General features: G+C 40.6%; 1 protein-coding gene across 1 annotated transcript in view; it reads right to left on the reverse strand.

Moving 5' to 3' along the window:
• abcb7 (ATP-binding cassette, sub-family B (MDR/TAP), member 7) overlaps positions 1-21,884 on the reverse strand; it is a 78,124-nt gene that overhangs the window by 52,869 nt on the left and 3,371 nt on the right. The window contains exons 2-4 of the mRNA XM_038774578.1: positions 13,436-13,516; positions 9,586-9,669; positions 4,188-4,307 (exon numbers count right to left, since the gene is read on the reverse strand). Of these exons, the coding sequence (XP_038630506.1) occupies positions 4,188-4,307; positions 9,586-9,669; positions 13,436-13,516 (285 nt within the window). The remainder of the gene's footprint in view (positions 1-4,187; positions 4,308-9,585; positions 9,670-13,435; positions 13,517-21,884) is intronic.

Genomic DNA, 21,884 nt, shown 5'->3' on the forward strand with positions numbered 1-21,884 from the left:
CAGCCACAATAACATACCCTCCATCTTAAAACACTGCTTGCACTGATTCCACACACCGAGTGACGTCACCACCACCGAACCCATGAAATGCCTAGCTGGCGAAAACGGAAGAGATGCCAGTAATATTACCCTCAAACCCGTCCCGCTACACGAGGCCGCCTCCATCCGTCCTCACACCGACCTCTCCTCTGCAACCCACTTCCTAACCTTTCCAACATTCGACGCTCAGTAATAATTGCGCAAGCTTGGCAGCACCAATCTGCCTAGCCCTCTCCAAAAACAGCCTCCTAATCCGGGGTACCTTACCTGCCCATATAGAACTCAGAAATTATCTTATTCATCCTTCCAAAGATTGAATTGGGCACAAAAATCACAGAAAATTTGGCAAGGCCATCATCTTTACTGTCTGGATCCTCCCAGCCAGCAAAAGTGAGAGAACATCTCACCTCTTAACATCCTTCACCCTCTTCACCAAGTTCGCCAAATTCAACTTATTGGGTCTAACTATGCGCCACCTGTGTACTTACTTAACTATCGAAAACTCAACTTCATTAGCTGAAACGGCAACTTTTCCAAGCCCATCCCCTGCACCTGAACATTGACCGGGAAGATTTCACTCTTTCCTACATTGACCTTATAACCTGAAAATCACCCACACTTCGTCAATACCCCCATAAACCTATCCATACTCTCCACCGGATCTGTGATGGTTGGCCTTCCACATTCGACCTGCCGTAAAGGATATTCAAAACTCTGATGCCCATGTCCTTACTCAGAGACAGTTCTGTTCACCCATCACTCATGTGCTGGCTGACCTCCACCAGCTCCCAGGTTAATCAATGCTTTGATTTTAAAATTCTCAACTTTGTTTTCAAATCTCTCACTGGCTTTGTCCCATCCCATCTCTTATCTTCTCCAACCCTAGAATCCTCAAGAGATATCTGCACAGTGAGTCACCAATTTAATTGGTCTACCATCGATGGCCATGACCTTCAAGATCCAGAGCTTTGGAATTTCCTCCCTAAACATCTCTGCTTCTCTACCTCCAAGTTGCTCCTTAGAAGTTACCTCTTTGACCTTCACCTGCCTTAATATTTCCTTGTAGCTCAGTGTCAAAAATTGTGATTGATAACACTCCTGTGAACACCTTGGGGTGTTTTACGACATCAAAGATTCTGTACAAACATGAGCTCTTCTTGTCCCATGGTCAGTGAAATGGATGTCCAACAGCAAGTGGCTAATGGCTAACGGCAAAGGTTGAAATCAGGAATAATTTGTAGAATACCTTAAAGACTACCAGTAGCATGTACTGATAGGGAATGCCATGAAGCCATTCACGCATTGTTTGGTTAACTGATCCAATGATGAAAATTTAACGCAAACTAATGAGTTAAACAGTAGTCAAACATGCTTAATTGAACAATTAGCAGATTAAGAGGCCTACTGTGCACATAGATTGCCAGGCACATACATAATATACACGAGAGAACAAGGTTCCATAGAAACGGAGGAGAAAAATAGTCACTAAAAGCTAAAATCATGTTTCAAGTTTCAAGTGGAAGAGACTATATTCCTTTATACTGTATAGTGATCAAGTTAAAAATAAAATAGACTACATCAAGATAACACCAAAAATAGATGTTTAACCTACACATCAATTCGGGTTAACATTTAAAATTTAGATTACCGTTGAGTTTGTAATAAAAAGATTCCATACATGCATAAAACAGAGAACGCCACAGTGCATTGTATAATTAGATTTATTCCAGGAGGATAGAAGACCAAATTGCTAAGGGGTAATACAGTCATGTGGATATTATGTAAATTACATTCCCACGTGAATAAAGTTTGTATTTCAGGGCATAGGGTATACAGTTAATTTCAAATAATTACATTTGATAACTGTAAATAGAATACCAGCATCATTTTGGAATGCATCTTTAATGAGAAAAATTGTGTTTTACCACGAAAGCACAGAAAGAGGTTTCAGCAATAATTGGACAGACTGTAGGTTTTAATTATAATTCTGATCGGGATTAAGTTTGGCAAGTGTAGTGCACTGCTATCTTCAAATAAATAATTCAAAATTTGGCTTGCGTGTCAAAAATGAACACCCCATTTAACGTTACACTATTCTGGGGATAGACCATCATGCTTCCGAGGAAAGACATTCACTTGGAACATTCAGCTCTCGAATTCTGATGCTTACAAATTACACTGCATATTTCTAACATTTTCTGACTCACAGTAAACTACTGTATAATAGTTTATACAGTACAGGAGGGCATTTGGCCTGGTGTGGCCGAACTGATTCTCTGAACAGCAGTTTACTTAGTGCTGCTCCCCGGCCTTCTCTAGTAGGTAGAAAAGATGGCCTTAGGCAAATTATTTTCTGCACAGTTTGCATCTCTGATGGAACTTTTGCATTTCTGCAGAGTTATGAATTTAAATTATGCGTACATTTGTCCCCCTTTCCTTTTCATTTTCCAGCTCCACAAACTACTTCCAGAGAACGAGGTAATTTAAAAAAATAAATTTAGAGTACCCAATTCATGTTTTCCAATTAAGGGGCAATTTAGTTTGGCCAATCCACCTACCCTGCACATCTTTGAGTTGTGGAGGGCAAAACCCACGCACAAAACAGAGAGAATGTCCGTACGGACAGTGATCCAGAGCCGGGTATCAAACCTGGGACCTCGGCGCAGTGAGGCAGCTGTGCCAACCACTGCGTCTTGGTGCTGCCCAAAACAAGGTAATCTAAGCCAAGACTTGACAAAAACGGATGCCAATAAGCCTTGATTAATTAGCTGTGAGATATTATGTTTTAACATGTAGATCACAGACCTCAACCACCACACTAAACTCCATTAGTAACTTTGGGACTTGGGGAGGTTGGAGTTACCCTGAGCAACAGTCAAGAGCAAAAGCTTTATCCTCTGATTTTCTGTTCACATCATCTCAAAAATTCCTTTTACTACATACCTTGAACAGCTAATGTGCATTCTTGTGCATCAATCACTGTTTGTGTTCGAGAACACATAGCATTGTCAGCTGGGCAAAAAAAAGCAAAACCTTCTGCAGGAAAACAGCGAATCAATCCAATTTCCATCCAATCACCCCCACTCCACCAGGCCCTTAAATTATTTTTCTGATCAAAATTAGCATTTAATTTAAATCCATCACTTCCTTTAGATTTCACTTTTGGTACATTTTTGAACTCCCAGCTTGACATAATAGTTGGGAGGTTAATATGTCTCCCTCTCCATTTCAAAGTTGATCAAATGCAAACAGAAAGATTGCGAAGTCAACACAATTTGCTTTGTTGTATAAAGGGGATTATACCAGAAACAGAGTTATAACAACTCCACAATCGTGCAAAATAACTTTGTGCAAAACAAGTCTCCTTCTCGTTTCCTTGCTAACAATTAGACTAAAAGGCGGCATGTGGTGCAGTGGTTAGCACTGGGACTGCGGCACTGAGGACCCGGGTTCGAATCTTGGCCCTGGGTTACTGTCCGTGTGGATATTGCACAATCTCCCCGTGTCTGCGTGGGTTTCACCCCCACAACCCAAAGATGTGCAGGTGGATTGGCCACACTAAATTGCCCCTTAATTGGGAAATAAAAATAACTCAGCACTCTAAATTTAAAAAAAAACAATCAAGGCAGCAGGGTAGCATGGTGGTTAGCATAAATGCTTCATAGCTCCAGGGTCCCAGGTTCGATTCCCGGCTGGGTCACTGTCTGTGTGGAGTCTGCACGTCCTCCCCCTGTGTGCATGGGTTTCCTCCGGGTGCTCCGGTTTCCTCCCACAGTCCAAAGATGTGCGGGTTAGGTGGATTGGCCATGCTAAATTGCCCATAGTGTGCTAATAAAAGTAAGGTTATGGGGGGGGGGGGGGGGGGTTGTTGGGTTACGGGTATAGGGTGGATACGTGGGTTTGAGTAGGGTGATCATGGTTCGGCACAACATTGAGGGCCGAAGGGCCTGTTCTGTGCTGTACTGTTCTATGTTCTAAGACTAAAGTTCAAGCTTTTGACTATGTTGGATTACTAAAATATGAAATGGCACTGTGGTAAAAAGAATTATTGAAAAATCTATACATTCACAAAGAAGTTGCAAATAAAAACCTATTGGATGGCACAGTAGTTACAAAAACTCATCATTCTTAAAATACAAAGTACTGACCTTCGCTCCACCTAAAAGGCTAAGAGATATAGCCACCCTGGCACGGAGATCAGGCCTATCCTTTGGCCAAACGTATGTAAACATAGCCCTGAGGATTTTTCCTGTATCAACATCTTTGAACTGAAAGATAAAGTTTATAAAATTAGTACAATTTAAAACTCAATACATTTTTGTAAACATCAAAAAGCTAATGACATCATGAGTATTTCTGGTTTGTATGGGTGACTGTGTTGACAATCTAAATTATCTTATTTAACAGAAGCAGCAGGTGAGGAGTCATTTTTGTGGCCTAGAGCGGCACCACTATAAATTCAACTAATAGCTGGGTTCAGCAAGTCTATTGCTGTACATTAGATGTTAAAAAGTCTGAAATAAACTGAACAAAGTGTTTAAAATCATTTTTAATCATACAACTTTTCAAAAGAAATCCATTGATGAGGCAGCATCTTGAAAATGCTAGGATACCAAGAGATAGTAGTCCTTTATAATCATTAAAACATTCAGATAGCTTTGCTAAAGCAACATAAATCTACACTTTATATAATACTATGGGGCTGGTTTAGCACAGTGGGCTAAACAGCTGGCTTGTAATGCAGAACAAGGCCAGCAGCGTGGGTTCAATTCCTGTACTGGCCTCCCCGAACAGGCGCCGGAATGTGGCGACTAGGGGCTTTTCACAGTAACTTCATTGAAGCCTACTTGTGACAATAAGCAATTATTATTATTTTCTATATTTGCACTTAAACTATTTACCTTATTCTGCATGAAATGGCAGAACTTTAAGAACTAACAGACTTAAAAATAATATGCAGCAATACTACACGATGGCCCAGGATTTTGCAGTAGTAACAACACAAACTGTCAAGTGTTCACCTTCATTACTCCTCCGAAACTCTCAGCAGTTTTTCATGCCTCATGAGTTAAACCCAGAAACCCAGACGTAACTGTCCATGATTCTATGGTCCCCCACAAGGTGTGCTGTTGATGTCCTACATGCTGCAATGAAGTAGAATTCACTGAGCTGACAAAAACCTGCTCCTTTACACTATTAATTTTGAGGATTAAAACCTTTGAAAAAGTTGTTGAATGAAGTGTAATTGGATTTTAGATTTAGATTTGTTATGTATACTGAGGTACAGCGAAATGTATTGTTCTGCGTACAGTCCAGGCAGATCGTTCCATACATGAAAAACATAGGGCATACGATGAATACACACTGTAAATACATAGGAATCAGGTGAAGCATACAGAGTATAGTGCTAATATCGGATGAAGCATACAGAGTATGGTGCACTACGGTCATAATTACTTTTTTTAAAAATTTACAGTACCCAATTATTTTTTTACCAATTTTTTTACCAATTAAGGGACAATTTAGCGTGGCCAATTCACCTATCCTGCACATTTTTGGGTTGTGGAGGTGAAGCCCACGCAGACACGGAGAGAATTGCAAACTCAAGATGGACAGTGACCCAGGACCGAACCCGGGACTGCGCGTCGTAGACAGCTGCGCCACCATGCCGCCCCACTACAGTCATAATTACTGATGATCAATCTGTTTCCCTCAAAGCCAAATCTTCTATTTTTGGGATGTCAAATTTCTCCATTTTGTTTTTATTTTTTTAAATCACATTAAGAGAAAAACTAAAGTTCGAAGCTTCTACTTTAATCCTATATATCGATCCCAATTGAAATTCTGATCAAAATGACAAACTGTGATTTTTACTTCTCGGTTTGCTGTGTGATTGCCTTTTACCCTACTTGATCACAGCACAGTTACTGGATATCTGGAGATCCCCTTGACTTGTGCCAAATTCCAACTTGCGCTGGGAAAGGGGGAAGCCATGCCAGCGATCACAAGATCTTCATGGACAGCTTACTTCAAGGGCAGCTATGAACACTGTTGCTTCGCCGCAGGCCATGAAATCTGGGCATTTAGTTTAATATTTTGAACACAATGGCAAAAATACTCTCTCCGATTTTAGAAACAAGCTTTTTGGAACTGTCGCTTTCAAGAATTTTTGATGTGTTTTAAATTAACAGATCTTCCACAGTAACACTTGGAGTAAACCAGATTAATATACATGAAAGGTTTGTGTGGGGTGGGGGGGAAGAAGGGAGGGGGGGGCTCAGTGGCGTCAATTGAAATATAAATTGCAGAAATAACATAAAAGAAAATAAGCAGAAAATATAAAATATAAAAGGAGAAGCAAAAGATTAGGAAGGCCAAGGGGAGCACAAAGACAGACTACGAAGGAATATAAAAGGGAAATTGGACAAGATTTTATCAACACAAAGTTGAGTCGATAAAACGAATAACGTGATAATTGAGAGAGAAAAGAAGAATCTAATGGAGTAAGAAAGAATGGTAGCTTTTTCACAGTTTTTACAGAAGCATGCCTTAGTGTGAATTAAAGGATACATCGGGGAGCTGAAACAATTACATGGAACAATTATAGATAAGGAAGTACTGCTGAAAATGTTGATGAAACTCAATGCTGAAGAAAATGTTTTTAAAAAGCCTTTCAAATATCCTTGGATATAAATGCTGTACCAGAGGACTGAAAGATTACAAATATAATGCCTCGATCCAAGAATGAAGAAAACAAACTGGATACCAGCTCAAAGCTCATGGGTAGACTTCAGAAGGCCACAATAAAGGATAAAATAAATGTGCCCTAGAGCCCTGAGACACACAATGTTGGAGGAGCTACTGGACACGGATAACATGGAAAAAGGGAACTGCGGGGGCATATACAGACGACCTCTCGAAAGGGCAAGAGCATGACTGGATGGAGCAAGACTGAAGTGGAAGGATGAACTAGGGACAGAAGTAAAGGGAGGGGGGGGAAGAGAAGATCCAAGGAAATACCAGGTTACCCAGGGAGAGACTGATGAGGGGGCCAGAGGGCCCCCCACAAAGTCATAAGAGCAAAATAAGCAACAAATAATCCATCTCCTACGGCGGAGGAAAGGGCCTAAGACAGGGCACGAAAATAGCAGGAATGGGGAGGGGGCGGATTGGGAAGAGAGGGGGTGCCTAAAAAAAAAGGGAACAACATGTAAATTGTAAATAATAACGCTTTCAAACATCTCCTATAGTGTAAAAGTGTAACATTTTATAATAAAATACCTATATGAAAAAATTAAAGGATAAAATTGCTCCTCACTTTGGAAGAGAAGAATTGCAAGGAAAGAAATTGTAAGTATGAGCAACAGAACAGCATTTATATACCAATATGGAGGAAGATATCAATGGACTGGTCAGGTGGCTAAATGGAATTCAACCCAGAGCAGTACGAGGTGATGCATTTGGGGAGTACAAACGAGGCAAAAGATTGCACAATAAATGGGAGGATACTGAGAGGCAGAGAGGAAGTGAGGGGCCTTGGAGCAAAGTCCACGGCTGGGATCCTCCGACCCTGCGTCGCGTGGGAGAACCCGGGGGGGGGGGGGGGGCACGCGAGAATCGCGCCCTGCCGCCGACTTATCTATTCTCCGGCGCCGATTCTCAGGCGCCCGCGGGATCGCCGCCACGCCAGTCAGGGGGCATTGAAAGCGGCCCCCCCGGCGATTCTCTGGACTCCGACGGGCCGAGTGGCCGCCGAGTTCGGCTGGGTCCCGCCAACGTGGGTTACTCAGGTCTCACACGGTGGGAGGTGTGTCTGTGGGGGCCGTCCTGGAGGAGGAGCGGGGGTATCCGACCCTGGGGGAAGGGGCCACGGTGGCCTGGCCCGCGATTGGCGGGCAGGTTTGTTCCGTGGGGGGGCCTATGTTCCTCCGCACCAGCCCCTGTGCCATATTGCCCGGGGGCCGCGCGGAGACTGGAACCCACGCGCGGAATCACGCCGACCGGAGCTGCAGGACCACTCCGGCACCGACTTAGCCCCCAAGGAAGGGGAGCATTCCTCAATATCAGGGACTGTTGATGCCGGAGTGGTTGGTGCCACTTTTCACGCCGGCGTCAGATCTTGGCTGCGGGACTGGAGAATCCCGACCCGCGTCCCTTAAGGTAGCAGGACAGATTGATAAAGCAGTTCAGAAGGCATATGGAACCCTTTCATTTATTAACTGAAATGTAGAATATAGAGTAAGGCAGTTATGCTGGAACGATTCTAAACACTAATTCGGCCACAACATGAGAACTGTGCGAAGTTCTGGTCAGCTCATTACATCAAGGATGTAATTGCATTGGAGAGGACACAGAGAGAGTTACGAGAATGTTGTCAGGACTGAAACATTGCAGCTATGAGGAAAGAATGGTAGGGTTGTGCTCTTTGGAACCTAGGTGGCTGAGGAGAGATTTGATTGAGATGCACATTATTGAGAGAGACCTGGATAGAGTGGCTAGGAAGGGCATATTTACTTTAGCAGAGAGGTCAACGGCTAGGGGGCACAGATTTACAGTGATTGGTAGAGAGATATGAGAGATGAGATGAGAATTATTTTTCATCCAGATGGGTTGTGGGGGTTTTGGAACTCACTGCCTGAAATGGTAGCAGAGGCAGCAATCCTTATTTAAAAGATGTTTGGATGTGTAATCCAAACCTCAAGTGCCGCAATCTGCAGACTTCCATAGCGGATGAAATGCTGGAAAGTGGCAGCAAGTTGGGTGGCTCATTTTTCAACCAGTTCAGACCCGATGGGACTAGTGGCTTCTTTCTGTGCCATAAACGTTCCATGATTCTGTGTGCCTTCTTAAGTTGTCTTATCCAATGTTTTTTTTTAAAATAAACATTTTATTGAGGTATTTTTTGGCATTGTAACAGCAACAATACAAACAATATACATGAGACTATAAACATAGGGCAAAGACCACTTCCCTCCCTAACACGCCCCACCATTAATTAACCCCCTAATCTACGGTGAGTCTTATCCAATTTGTGGGGAACAAATTCCAACTCATTTGCCAGTAACTCAGATAATGCTAGAGTTTGGCTTTTAGAGTTCAGCTTTTACAGTGAAAATGAAAACTATTTTGGGAAACAAGCTGCACGCCCTACACGCTTACATGATTTGCATATCCAGGTTTTTAGGCTAGCCTTCCCCATAAATGAAATCCACTTCTAACAGCACCAAATAGTTGAATGAATAAAATCCTATTTCTCATTTGCTGCCTGTCCCCGCCATCTTTTTAAATCTAATTAAGAAATTATACTCCTATTTCATTCTGTTAAGGACGGCTGATTTCAAGAAAAATGACTTGATACGGTAATAAGTCAAGGTTACTTCATGGAAGCATTATTAAACAAAACCCAACATGTTTACAAGGATGTAAATTACACACCAAACAACCTTTCATGAAAACAATACGGATTTCAGGTAAAACTTAGGCATCAGATATGAAAATAAAATTGCATTTCCAGTGTATGCTCAACCACAAACACACAACAGTTACATTTTTGGGGTTGGTATGAAGGCCTCCACCAGCATGCCCATGCCAGCCTGTCCTTTTATCTATCAACTGCAACCACTGGAATCCCTGAAACCAAAAACAGAACAGTTATACAAGCAAAGATTTTACAATATGTAACGGCACAAGTCACAAAATTAGATAACAGTTGAAAGCTTAAGTTAATGACTTTTGTAGTGAAGTTCTTTTAGAAACAAAACCATTGATGATGCTACACATTGGATTCCAGACGCACAAAATGACTTGCATCTCATTTACACTCAAATCTGCAGCCAAAAGATCCAAGGCGGAAGCATGCAAAAAGCTCCCATTTTTTAAACCTTGCTCGCCGTTTGACCAATGCCAGAAAAAATAGATACGGTCACCATCCTGCCTCTCAACCATTGTTTCGCCTTCCCTGAATACGATTTTAATAGGAATTAGTTTTTAATTAGCGAATTTATTGTCACAAAATAAGTCCAGGAAAAAATTAAAAGTAACTTGTGCGTGTTGCTCATGCATAATTTAAACAAGAAAACACTTCAATCCAGCTCCTTTTTTCAAAAAAAGAAAAAAATGCAATGAGTACAGAAGCTTAACAGATGGCAAGTTCTGTTAAAATCTATTAGAGGGAAGGTGAGAAAGAAGCAGGAGGGCAAGACAGGGACTGCACCCATGTTTTCTCGCTGCATTGAATGTGACGGTGGCGCCATCCAGCATCAACAGAATGGCTACAATAAAATACCGTTGTGAAGTTAGAAATCACTTTGCCTCCTCTCCAGTTTCTCTCTGCTTATAAAGCATTTACAGACCTGAGCTGGGGAGAAATTCCTCCTATTACTCTTTGCCGCCAAACTAAGTACAGCCCATAACAGACATGGGCAACCTACAGCCCAGGGGCCACATGTGACCCATTGGGGTTCTGAGTGTGGCCCATGAGACATTTTGTTGATTATTGCCCACAAGCAAAGTTCCCAGATTCCACTGGTTTCTGTCCACACAGGTATTTTTCCTATTGTATGACTTAAAGCAAAGACCTGTGAAGTGCGCTCCCTCTGCGCCCAATTAAGTGTAAACATTTATTCTGTTTTTACCACTTGACGTTAATGGCAGTTCTTTTAATACATGAATGATTAAGCATTTTTTATAACATCAAATAATCAGCGTGTATTAAATATATTCAATATTGTTCCGGTGTCATAATTAGTGAACATGCCCAATTTCAACCTTGTGGTCCACCGAGATGAAGGGGATCTGATGCGGCCCAATCACTAGCCTAGGTTCCCATCACTGACCCACAATACGAGTGATGAGAGAAAGACAACGGATAAAGAGAACCCATGTGTCTGAGCATCTCTGAATCATAGGCAATTTCAACATACTGCAACAACTCAAAAATGGGAGCAGGTTTGTTTTGTTGATGGACAAAGAAACAAAATGCAACTTTATTTGCAATGATCAGATAACACAATTTTAAGACAAGGAAAGCATTCCAAACGTTTGCCGATCAGGTGGTTTTAAGTAGCCATACTGTAAACCCATGTATAGGCATATAACTGGAGACTAACTTATATTAATATAACAAATAACAATTTCCCAACAAGTTTTTCACACAATTACTTCTGAGCTAGTCAATAAGATTTAAGAATGAATAAACACCTTCATGTCTTCCTTTTATTTATGGTTATTCATTTATGGCTCGTTGGTCTAGGGGTAAGATTCTCGCTTTGGGGTTTGTGCTCCATGAAAGCGTGAGAGATCCCGGGTACAAATCCCGGACGAGCCGTTTGATGTTAATGGGGCTGGTTTAGCTCACTTGGCTAAATCGCTGGCTTTTAAAGCAGACCAAGCAGGCCAGCAGCACGGTTCGATTCCCGTACCAGCCTCCCCGGACAGGCGCCGGAATGTGGCGACTAGGGGCTTTTCACAGTAGCTTCATTGAAGCCTACTCGTGTCAATAAGCGATTTTCATTTCATTTCATTTTCAACCTGAGACTACTTTCCTCCGGTTGCAGTGAGACACGTTATTCCTTGTCACATAATTGGAAATATACGAGTTGCCCACTGAATAAATTCTAGTAATTTATTGATTTTAAAGGTCAACTAGTGAAAATTGCAAATCGAATTCCTCTTTCCTGAAAATGTTTCATGCAATATACTGTAATGATTATCCTAAATTATTAATATCAAATGATTAGATTGAATCTTTGCAGCTATGACATGGTGGATTGATTGACACCAGCAGTTGGGCAAAAGAATTCCAATATTCTGTATTTGCAAAGTTGAACAGAATAAAGCTATCATGTCGCCTTTGGTGTCTTTCCTTCATATTTCGATCCCTTCTCTTGATGAAACCAAATTACATTTATGTCCAACATCTGCAAATGCTGGCAGACCTTCAGGAGTTCATCCAAGCCATTCAAAATATGCAAGCCTAAAGAATTCAGCATTGAAGCCAATTGTAACATGTGAACCCATTGCTGCCTCACTTAAATTCAACCAACTCAGTCGAATAGAACCTTCCCATTCTGCTCGGTTCAATGTAACACAAGGGCACTTATCCATAGAACTATTAAGGAATATTGCGAAAGGTGAATTAATCCTGTAAAATGGGGAAAAAGCCAAAATGACATGGTTTGGTTTACAGGTTCTGGAAGTTTATCCCCCAACATTAAGACCAATTCCTTGATGGGATGAGAGATTCTGCTCATGAACGGCCCACAATATCCTTTTCTCAAATTTCAGCCAAGCTGAGAAGTGGTACTAATTTTTGCAGGAAAGAATAAAACCTAGACAAAGTATTAAGGTGATTTGGCAAAGGAATTAGAGATGAGATGAGAGACTTATTTTTAGGATTTACAATTCACTGATAGGGTGCTGGATGCCAATTAGGTAGCAGCTTTAAAACAAAAAGAGATAAATACTTGGAGAGAGAAAACAATTGTGATATTTGGAAAAGGAATGGGAAAAATGGGACTAACTAGATTGCTCTTAAAGGTCTGTTGTGGTTTAGTTTTTCAGCCCTGCCTGTGTCTGTTTTAGTTTCATTTTTAGAGTTCTGCTCTGGATTTTGAGGGAGATGTGTTTCTCAGGCTGACTTCTTAAAGCTTCTCTCCCAAGGACTTTGTGAAAAAATCTGTAAGCCACTGAATGTTGACTTCATTAATAAGTCGCATTTGACCAGTGTGTGGGGAATTTGCTAGCATTTGGAAGGAGATGGGAATGTAAGCTCAAGACCTATCTTTTTTAGAATTATTGATTAAACTGTTTTTTCCTTCGATGTTAATGGAGATTAATCCTGTGTTAATCATAAAGTTTGTTTTATTATCAAAGATCCCCAGTTGTCAGTGGAATCACTCCTGGAGCCAAGTATCCTTTCCTCAGTGTTTACAAAATTGAAAAATTGTTGGGGTCTCGTCCGGCTTCCTAATCTAAATTGGGGTCTTGTCCGGGTGCCCTAACACTGGATTACTTTAATGTTTCTCCTTGTTGTCCAATATCAGTAAAACCTATGGAGCTCTGCATGCAAGTTGTTGGAGTCACCATGTTAGTTGAATGGTGCATGATGAGAAGTAATAGGAAAAGGCCAAAATCCCATTGGGAGTCTCGTCGTTCCAAGTAAAACAAATTGTGTGTTGCAGACAGCCAGCAACTAAATTTTGTAATATGAAGGAGGAAACTATCAAAATAAATCTTATAAATGAGCCAAATTTACATCCAAAATATAAACCCATTTCTAAAAGGCTACTCGTCGCCTGCTGTACATTTAAAATAACCGTTCATAAAATATTCTTCTTATGAGTAAATGGAGATATTTGAGTAAATGGAGATACATGACAGAACATTAAAATCCAACCTTTGCAGCCTCCAATATGTGCCTTCCAGTTTCTCCTCCCAAATTATGCAAGGTCCCATATCTTAAATATGTTGGAGAAGCCTAAAAAGCAACACAAAAGAATCAACAATTTTTATATGCAGAAACTATTAAATTAAACCTTACTGCAGCTGCCCCAAAGGTTCCCCAAGATGATTAGTAAATAGAGATTCAGCTTTTTATTTACTGGCCATAAAATTAACCAATTAAATATCACTCAAACAATGGTAGTAACATTAGCCACAATAGCCACATGAAAAATTAAATGCCAATATTATTACAATATCTAGCAAGCCAATAAAGATGCACAAAAACTTATCACAACACAGCAGAATATTTAAGATCTTATGAATATACCATTCAGTTTTTTTAAGTTATAGTGCCTTCATTTTTTCAATACAATTACATTTTCTGTCTTCTACAGTAATAAAGGATGGACTTAGCAACAGCAATAGGCAATTGACTACAACTATAAACTCAAGCACAACTTTTAAACAAGGTGAAGGGGCTAAATATAGAGTGCAGATTAAAAAGGGCCAATCTAAAACAATATTATTAATAATAATGTTTACTAGTGTCACAAGTGGGCTTACGTTAAAACTGCAATGCGTTACTGTAAAAAGCCCCTAGTCACCATACTACGCGCATGTTCGGGTACACTGAGGGTGAATTCAGAATGTCCAATTCACCTAACAGCACATCTTTCGGGACTTTACAGCCCAATGCAGAATAGGTAAAGTAGAACACAGGCAGAGAACACAGCTTTATGATCTTCCTCAGCTTTACCCTCTTGATATGATTTTTCACACTTTGAATATTATATGTAGTAATAAGAACATAAGAACTAGGAGTAGGAGTAGGCCATCTGGCCCCTCGAGCCTGCTCCGCCATTCAATTAGATCATGGCTGATCTTTTGTGGACTCAGCTCCACTTTCTGGCCCGAACACCATAACCCTTAATCCCTTTATTCTTCAAAAAACTATCTATCTTTACCTTAAAAACATGTAATGAAGGAGCCTCAACTGCTTCACTGGGCAAGGAATTCCATAGATTCACAACCCTTTGGGTGAAGAAGTTCCTCCTAAACTCAGTCCTAAATCTACTTCCCCTTATTTTGAGGCTATGTCCCCTAGTTCTGCTGTCACCCGCCAGTGGAAACAACCTGCCCGCATCTATCCTATCTATTCCCTTCATAATTTTAAATGTTTCTATAAGATCCCCCCATACCCTTCTAAATTCCAACGAGTACAGTCCCAGTCTACTCAACCTCTCCTCATAATCCAACCCCTTCAGCTCTGGGATTAACCTAGTGAATCTCCTCTGCACACCCTTCAGCGCCAGTACGTCCTTTCTCAAGTAAGGAGACCAAAACTGAACACAATACTCCAGGTGTGGCCGCACTAACACCTTATACAATTGCAACATAACCTCCCTAGTCTTAAACTCCATCCCTCTAGCAATGAAGGACAAAATTCCATCTGCCTTCTTAATCACCTGTTGCACTTGTAAACCAACCTTCTGTGACTCATGCACTAGCACACCCAAGTCTCTCTGAACAGCGGCATGCTTTAATATTTTATCGTTTAAATAATAATCCCGTTTGCTGTTATTCCTACCAAAATGGATAACCTCACATTTGTCAACATTGTATTCCATCTGATAATGTCAGATGTATCATAGTGCTGCTCACAGTAATTCAGATCACAAGCTGTTTTTAAAAAGAGCTATCATGCATGTAATGCCTTGTGCAAGGCCAGACCATGACGGCCATGGAATCCTAAAGCGTAGGCTCAGACGGCCCAGAAGAGAGAGCAGCTAGTTAAACCATTTGAGCAGGGTAAATTCATACACTGGCCTGCTTCTTCCACAGCTACCATATAATAATTTTGGGCAGAATTTAGGTTTCTAAACAAGAGAAAGTGCCCACCTTTTCAAAAGTAGCTAAAACTGATCAAGGTTGCTCTGTAAAATGTCCTTTGGCATTATTTCAAAGAGTAGGGTGTTATCTCCCGTGTCCTGGCCAGTACTTATCCCTCAATCAATAACACAAGCATTGATTATCTGGTTATCATGTTGCTGTTCCTGGGTATGTGCTGTATGCACATTGGCTGCCACATCTCCTATATTACAAGTGACCACACTTCAGAAAATGGTGCCATGGCTGGCATCCAGTCTGTCCAGCCCTGTCAGAATTTTATACATTCGTCTAATCTCCAGTGAATACAGGCCTAGCTGGCCCTAACTTTTCCTCATTAGACAATCCTGCCATTTCAAGAATAAGTCTAATGAAACTTCGCTGCACTCCCTCTATGGCAAGTATACCTTTTTAGGTAAGGAGGCCAAAACAGAACACACTACTCCAGGTGTGGTTTCACTAAAGGAGCTGTAGAGCTGCAGTTAAGACACCCTTGCTCCTGTACTCAAATCCTCTTGCAATGCAGGTCAACATACCATTTGCTTTCTTAACTGCTCGATGCACCTGCATGCTTGCTTTCAGTGACTGATGTACAAGGACACCCAGGTCCCTTTGTACATCAACATTTCCCAATCTATCACCATTTAAATAATGCTCTGCCACTCTGCCTTTTCTGTTGAATTGGATAAATTCATATTTATTCATGTTATAATGCATGTATTTGCCCACACACTCAACCTGTCTAAATTGCTTTGAAACATCTTTACGTCCACCTCACCACTCACAATTCCACCTAGTTTTTCCAACTTGGAAATATTACATTTGATTCCTTCCTCCAAACTACTGTGAATAGCTGAGGCCCAAGCACTAATTCCTATGGGACCCCACTAGTCACCTCGCCTTTCACTCTGAAAAAGACCCATTTATTCCTACTCTCTGTTTCTTGTCTGCCAACCAATTCTATATCCATGTCAATCCATTACCCCCAATCCCAGGCACATTTTGCACACTAACCTCTTATGTAGGACTTTATCAAAAGTTTTCTGAAAATCCAAATACACCACATCCACTGGCTCGTCCTCATTTATTTTCGCAGTTGCATCCTCAAAAAACTGCAGTAAGTTTGACAAAGATGATTTCCCTTTTATAAGTCGATGTTGACTTTGTCTAATCTCAATGATATTTTCTAAGTGTCCTGTTATCACACCCTTTTTAATAGACGCTAACGTTTTTCCTATTACTGATGTTCGAATAATGTAGCAGGACTGGAAGTTTGAATCTGGCAATGGGAGGCTGAAAAGCTTTTAGGAACCAATGGGCATGCATACCCTGTGGAAACACATATGAAATTGGTTGGAAAAGTAACGAGAATATTGACTTTCCAGTGGGTTAAACAAGGATAAGGCAGTTGGCTGCATTTAAAATTTAATAAGTAATTTTAAATTTAAGATAAAACTGAGTTATTACTGAAAGGGCAGAGCAGTACTATCTCGTCCTAGAATGACAGAAAAGCAAGTAACCTCCGTCAATATGGACGGTTTAGATGTATGCTTTATACTGGCATTTGTTGAACTGTGACAGAGGTGTTAGGAAGCCAGCGGTGAGAGAGGCTGCAGACACCCACAACCTATGTGGCAAGATGTCATATGATAGCAAAGATAATGGTGAATCTATTGGCATCACATACAGCAAGTTGGATGATATATGATGGTTGATAGGAAGGTGCATTACACTATACAATACATAAAGTATTATTTTTCCACAGCAAAGCAGTTACGCCTAAGAATACAAAGTCTCCCCTCAGAAGAGGCTGCAGACGCTGATTCCAATATTTCCTGGTTCTTGAATTTTTATCTACAATTTCCAATTTTGTTTCTTTAAGTCCCATACAGAAATCTGCAATATCTTCAGTTTTAATCATTTTAATTGCTATGGGAGCAGCGGTTTCAGAACCCCAAAATGTATCATGGAGTTCAACCAACCTCTCCCTTGAATGTATTGTTGCTTTTGAAGCACACGGCTTGGTCTCCAGGTGCGGTACTACAATTATGGACACGTGGGTTTTTAAACACAAGACAATGTTTATTCCATGAATTCAACTTAACCTTCTTAAATAAACATTGGATCCCTTAACACCCCTTACTTAAAATATAACCCCGAAAATAATACAGCACTAAATAATCCCTCAAAATGTTCCTTCAAACCTCCAAAAGACTTCACACCTTTAAACAGAAACACATCAGGTTAAAGACATTACTATTATGAGTTTAAATCACCCAAATGATTCAGAGATATTCTTTCCTGGCAAAGATCACAGCAGATCCAGCTTACTGAAAACACAGTCACACCCAAGCTCTTTTCTCAAAACTGGCTTTCTCCTTTCAAAACAGCTCACAGCAAACCAGCCAGGCACTTTTCAGCTGCTTTCTCAAACGGAAACTAAAAGCAGAAGTGATCTAGGCTCAGCTTCCCCCCTCTGACATCACTTCAGTAATATGAGCTGCTCCTTTTCTTAAAGGTACATTGCTTAAACATCCATTTCTTAAAGGTACTCTCACATGACAATGTAATAGACATTTTTAGTTTCAGCAGTTTGCATTAACATTTGAGGCATTTTCTCCTATATTTACTGCACATGATATATTGCAGGTTAATAATATACTTAATTATTTTGTAAGTATCATTTGCTCACTATGTTTGAAAGTACAATACAGGGTTGTGTTGCTATATATTCATTGAAGTTCTAAATACTTCCTTCATCTGTGGCTCAGTAAGAAGTACTCGTGCTGGAGTCAGAGGGTTGTGGGTTCAAGTCCCACTCCAGGACTTGTACACAAAAATTAAAGTTTTTTTAAAATTTAGATTACCCAATTATTTTTTCCAATTAAGGGGCAATTTAGCGTGGCCAATCCACCTACTCTACACATTTTTGGATTGTGGGGGCGAAACCCACGCAGACACGGGGAGAATATGCAAACTCCACACAAAAATTAAAGTTGACATCCCAGTGCTGTACTGTCAGGGGTGTCATTTTCAGAGAAGACATTAAACTGAAGGTCCATTTCATCTGCCTTCATGGGGGTGCAGAAGATTCCATGGCACTATTTCGAAGAGCAGCAGGGGAGTGAGTTATCCTGTGTCTGGCCAATGCTCATCCCTCAATTTAACACAAAAGCTGGCCATTGTAGGAATTTGCTGTATGCAAATTGTCTGCCATGTTTCCTACATTACAGTTGCTCCATAAAACCACAGAACACCTACATAGAATTCCTACAGTGCAGAAGGAAGTCATTCGGCCCATCAAGTCTGCTCCGACCCTCTGAAAGAGCACCCTACCTAGGGTCACTCCCCCGCCCTATCCCTGTAACCCCACAACTCCACCTAACGTGCACATCTTTGGACACAAAGGAGCAATTTAGCATGGCAAATCCACCTAACTCTAAATGGCTACACTTTAGTAGTACTTAATTGGCTGTAAAGTGCTCAGAAAGGTCCGGTGGCCATGAAAAGCACTGTAGAAATGCAAGTCTTTCTTTCATAGAAGGAATTATGTAGTCAAAAATCTTACTGGAACCAGGCAATACGGATTTTTTCTCAAATGTAATGAAGTACAATTACCAGTACCTGCGATGAGACATCCCCCGAGTTTAAAGTTCAGAGTCCTGGTGTCAAAAGTCGAGTTCGTGATTATTTCCAGTAAACAATTTAACGCAGTAGATTATCAGCCTCTAATGCTGTGTGCCAGAACAATTTCTCAAAGTTTACCATCTGAGCCTACGTTGTAAATACCTTGGTGCACCAACAATGTGCCTAACAGCAAAGGCATAGGCTGATATCATGGATTACAGCAATGTCATCCCCTAGAGAAAATCTGACAAAGTATCTACATTTTTTAAGTAGCAGGGAGGAACAAATCTATCAATACCAGAAACTTAATTCCCATCAGTAGGTTGCGAAGCTTCAGTGGTGGCAGGTGAGCAAGGGGAAAAATGCATTTATCTCAATACAGATTCATATTTGGGATTAAAATGCATCCCAATCTATAGGGCAGAGAGCACAAAATCAAAAACAAAATTGTGGATTAATTAGAAGTCTGAATTTGGAGTTTAGAAGGATATGGGGATCTTATTGAAACATACAGGATATTGAGAGGCCTAGATAGAGTGGACGTCGAGAGGATGTTTCCTCTAGCAGGAAAAACTAGAACCCGAGGTCACAGCCTCAGACTGAAGGGGCGATCCTTTAAAACTGAGATGAGGAGGAATTTCTCCAGCCAGAAGGTGGTGGATCTGTGGAACTCTTTGAAGGCTGTGGAGGCTAAATCACTAAGTGTCTTTAAGACAGAGATTGATAGGTTCTTGATTAATAAAGGATGAGGGATTATGGGGAGAAGGCAGGTGAATGGGGGTGAGAAAAAATATCAGCTATGATTGAATGACGGAGCAGACACGATCGGCCAAATGGCCTAATTCTGCTCCTATGGCCTATGAATTTGTAGATGTCATACTAATGGGAAAGTAAAATGGAAATCTATTAAACAAATTTGGTTGCAATGTTCAACACTGCATTTAATAAGACCTTTACATTAAAATTGCTTTCCAATGTTAAAAAAGCATGATGGAACAGTTGTCAACATCAAGTCAAATGGATTATTTTAATAAAGGTACAAAGTTAATCAGAATACTTCAACCATTATCTGCTCAAAAAAGTAAATGAAATAGAGACCCGTTTGTAGCCTTCAAACTGGCAATGCTATTTCATAGTATCCAGTAAGATGTTGAATATCATTTGTGCCCAGAAAATATAATTCTGAGGCCAGTGGTGTTGTATTAATGCTTAGATTTTTTTATTTAAGGCACAAAAAAATGCAGACCTACCCATTAGCAGCTCTTGGAAATGGCAATGCAACGGTCCAAAATATCTGCTCAGCTGGCACTAGTTGTACACTTAGATGGATGCTCAAAGTTGGTTGCATTTCTACATACCTTCACCCCCACCCCGAGGAATATCATACGAGTTTCAATTTAATTCAAGTTGCCCGAAAAATCCTACGGCAGAAGTCAGATATTGCTAAAAATGCCAAGTCATTCCTGCGCTCCGAGGAAAAAAGTCACTGACCGGAAATGTTAACCGTTTCTCTCTCCAAGGAGACTGCCTGACCTACTCAGTATTTCCAGCATTTTCTTGTTTTCATTATTCCTCTGATTTTATTTCATTGCAGCTAGTTTTCTTCCTGAAGATATCCATCCCCCAAACACATTTACCACAGGGCTGTTCATAAAGCTCACAATTTCCACATTAAAATTTCACACCAATGCTATGAAATGATCAGACAGACACATTGCCATCTGATTAAATCAAAATCTCCACATGCCATATTTGCACAGGAAACACTAGTTCGCCAACTGAAATATATGAGAGTAAATAGAACAAAAATCTTACAGGAAAATAAAAACTGTTATGACTGGGTGGGAACAGTGTGCAGCTTATCCAGCTCCACTACACCACAGGTCACACCATTAATTTAAAATCACTCACCAAAATGGCCAAATGTTTACCTTCCCTGTCATTAGAACAAAGAGACTTTAACACAAATTCTTTCAATAAACTCAGAGACTGATTATAAACCAAAGTTAATATTTTAAAGCAAGTTGCAAAAACTAGTGAACACAGTCGTACTCTGGAAGTACAACTATCTACCCCCTTTTTAAAAACACCCCAGTGCACAAAACGTCCATAAATAAAGGGACAAACAGATGGGGTCTCTGCAGAAATGGGCTTGAGAGAATAGGCTTTACAAAGTAAAGGATAAAGTTTGCAGGGTTTTGATGCCGTCGGCCTGGAGCTCCCCAATGCAAATACTGATTCCAGGAAATGTCTGGAGGTTCTTACCAATAGAGCATTGGTGTGGAGGAGAATATAGAGTGGGATCAATTGTTCTCATCTCAGCTTTTTAGGTTTCCAAACGCAGACAAGTTAGTCAGATGAGGATTCTCTGGCTGCAGGTTGATAACCACATATATTTCAGGCAAGGCAGGGACAGCATATGTCTGGGCAGCTTTCCTTGTCAGTTCATTCCCCCAAAAACACCAATTTCAAAAATCATAGGTCCAAAACTTAAAGCTCATCTTGGTTGTGTGATTTCCAGCAAATCACTAGCCTTTGCCAGTCCCCCCACCCCCGCAAATAATCAATTTAAGTCACTGAAGATCAAAACAAACAGCTCTACCCCCAAGTACCATGTAGGCCCTGTGATTTCTTGAAAAAAAAGGCAGGATGGCTACCAGTCCAACCTTGAACTTATGACCTTTCTTTAAAAACTCCAGGTCAGCATCCAATTGTCAATGTATTTCCATATCTTAAAAGAAAAATATATTTTTGAAAGATATGATCCTCCTAACAAAACAATAATTTGTATTTATATAGTGCTTTTCACAACTACTGGATTCTGCAAAGTACTTGTACAGCCATTAATGTTCTTTTGAAGTGTAGCCATGGTTGTAATGTGGGAAACA

This window comes from Scyliorhinus canicula, chromosome 17 (assembly GCF_902713615.1).
Source record: "Scyliorhinus canicula chromosome 17, sScyCan1.1, whole genome shotgun sequence".
NCBI classification, from domain to species: domain Eukaryota; kingdom Metazoa; phylum Chordata; class Chondrichthyes; order Carcharhiniformes; family Scyliorhinidae; genus Scyliorhinus; species Scyliorhinus canicula.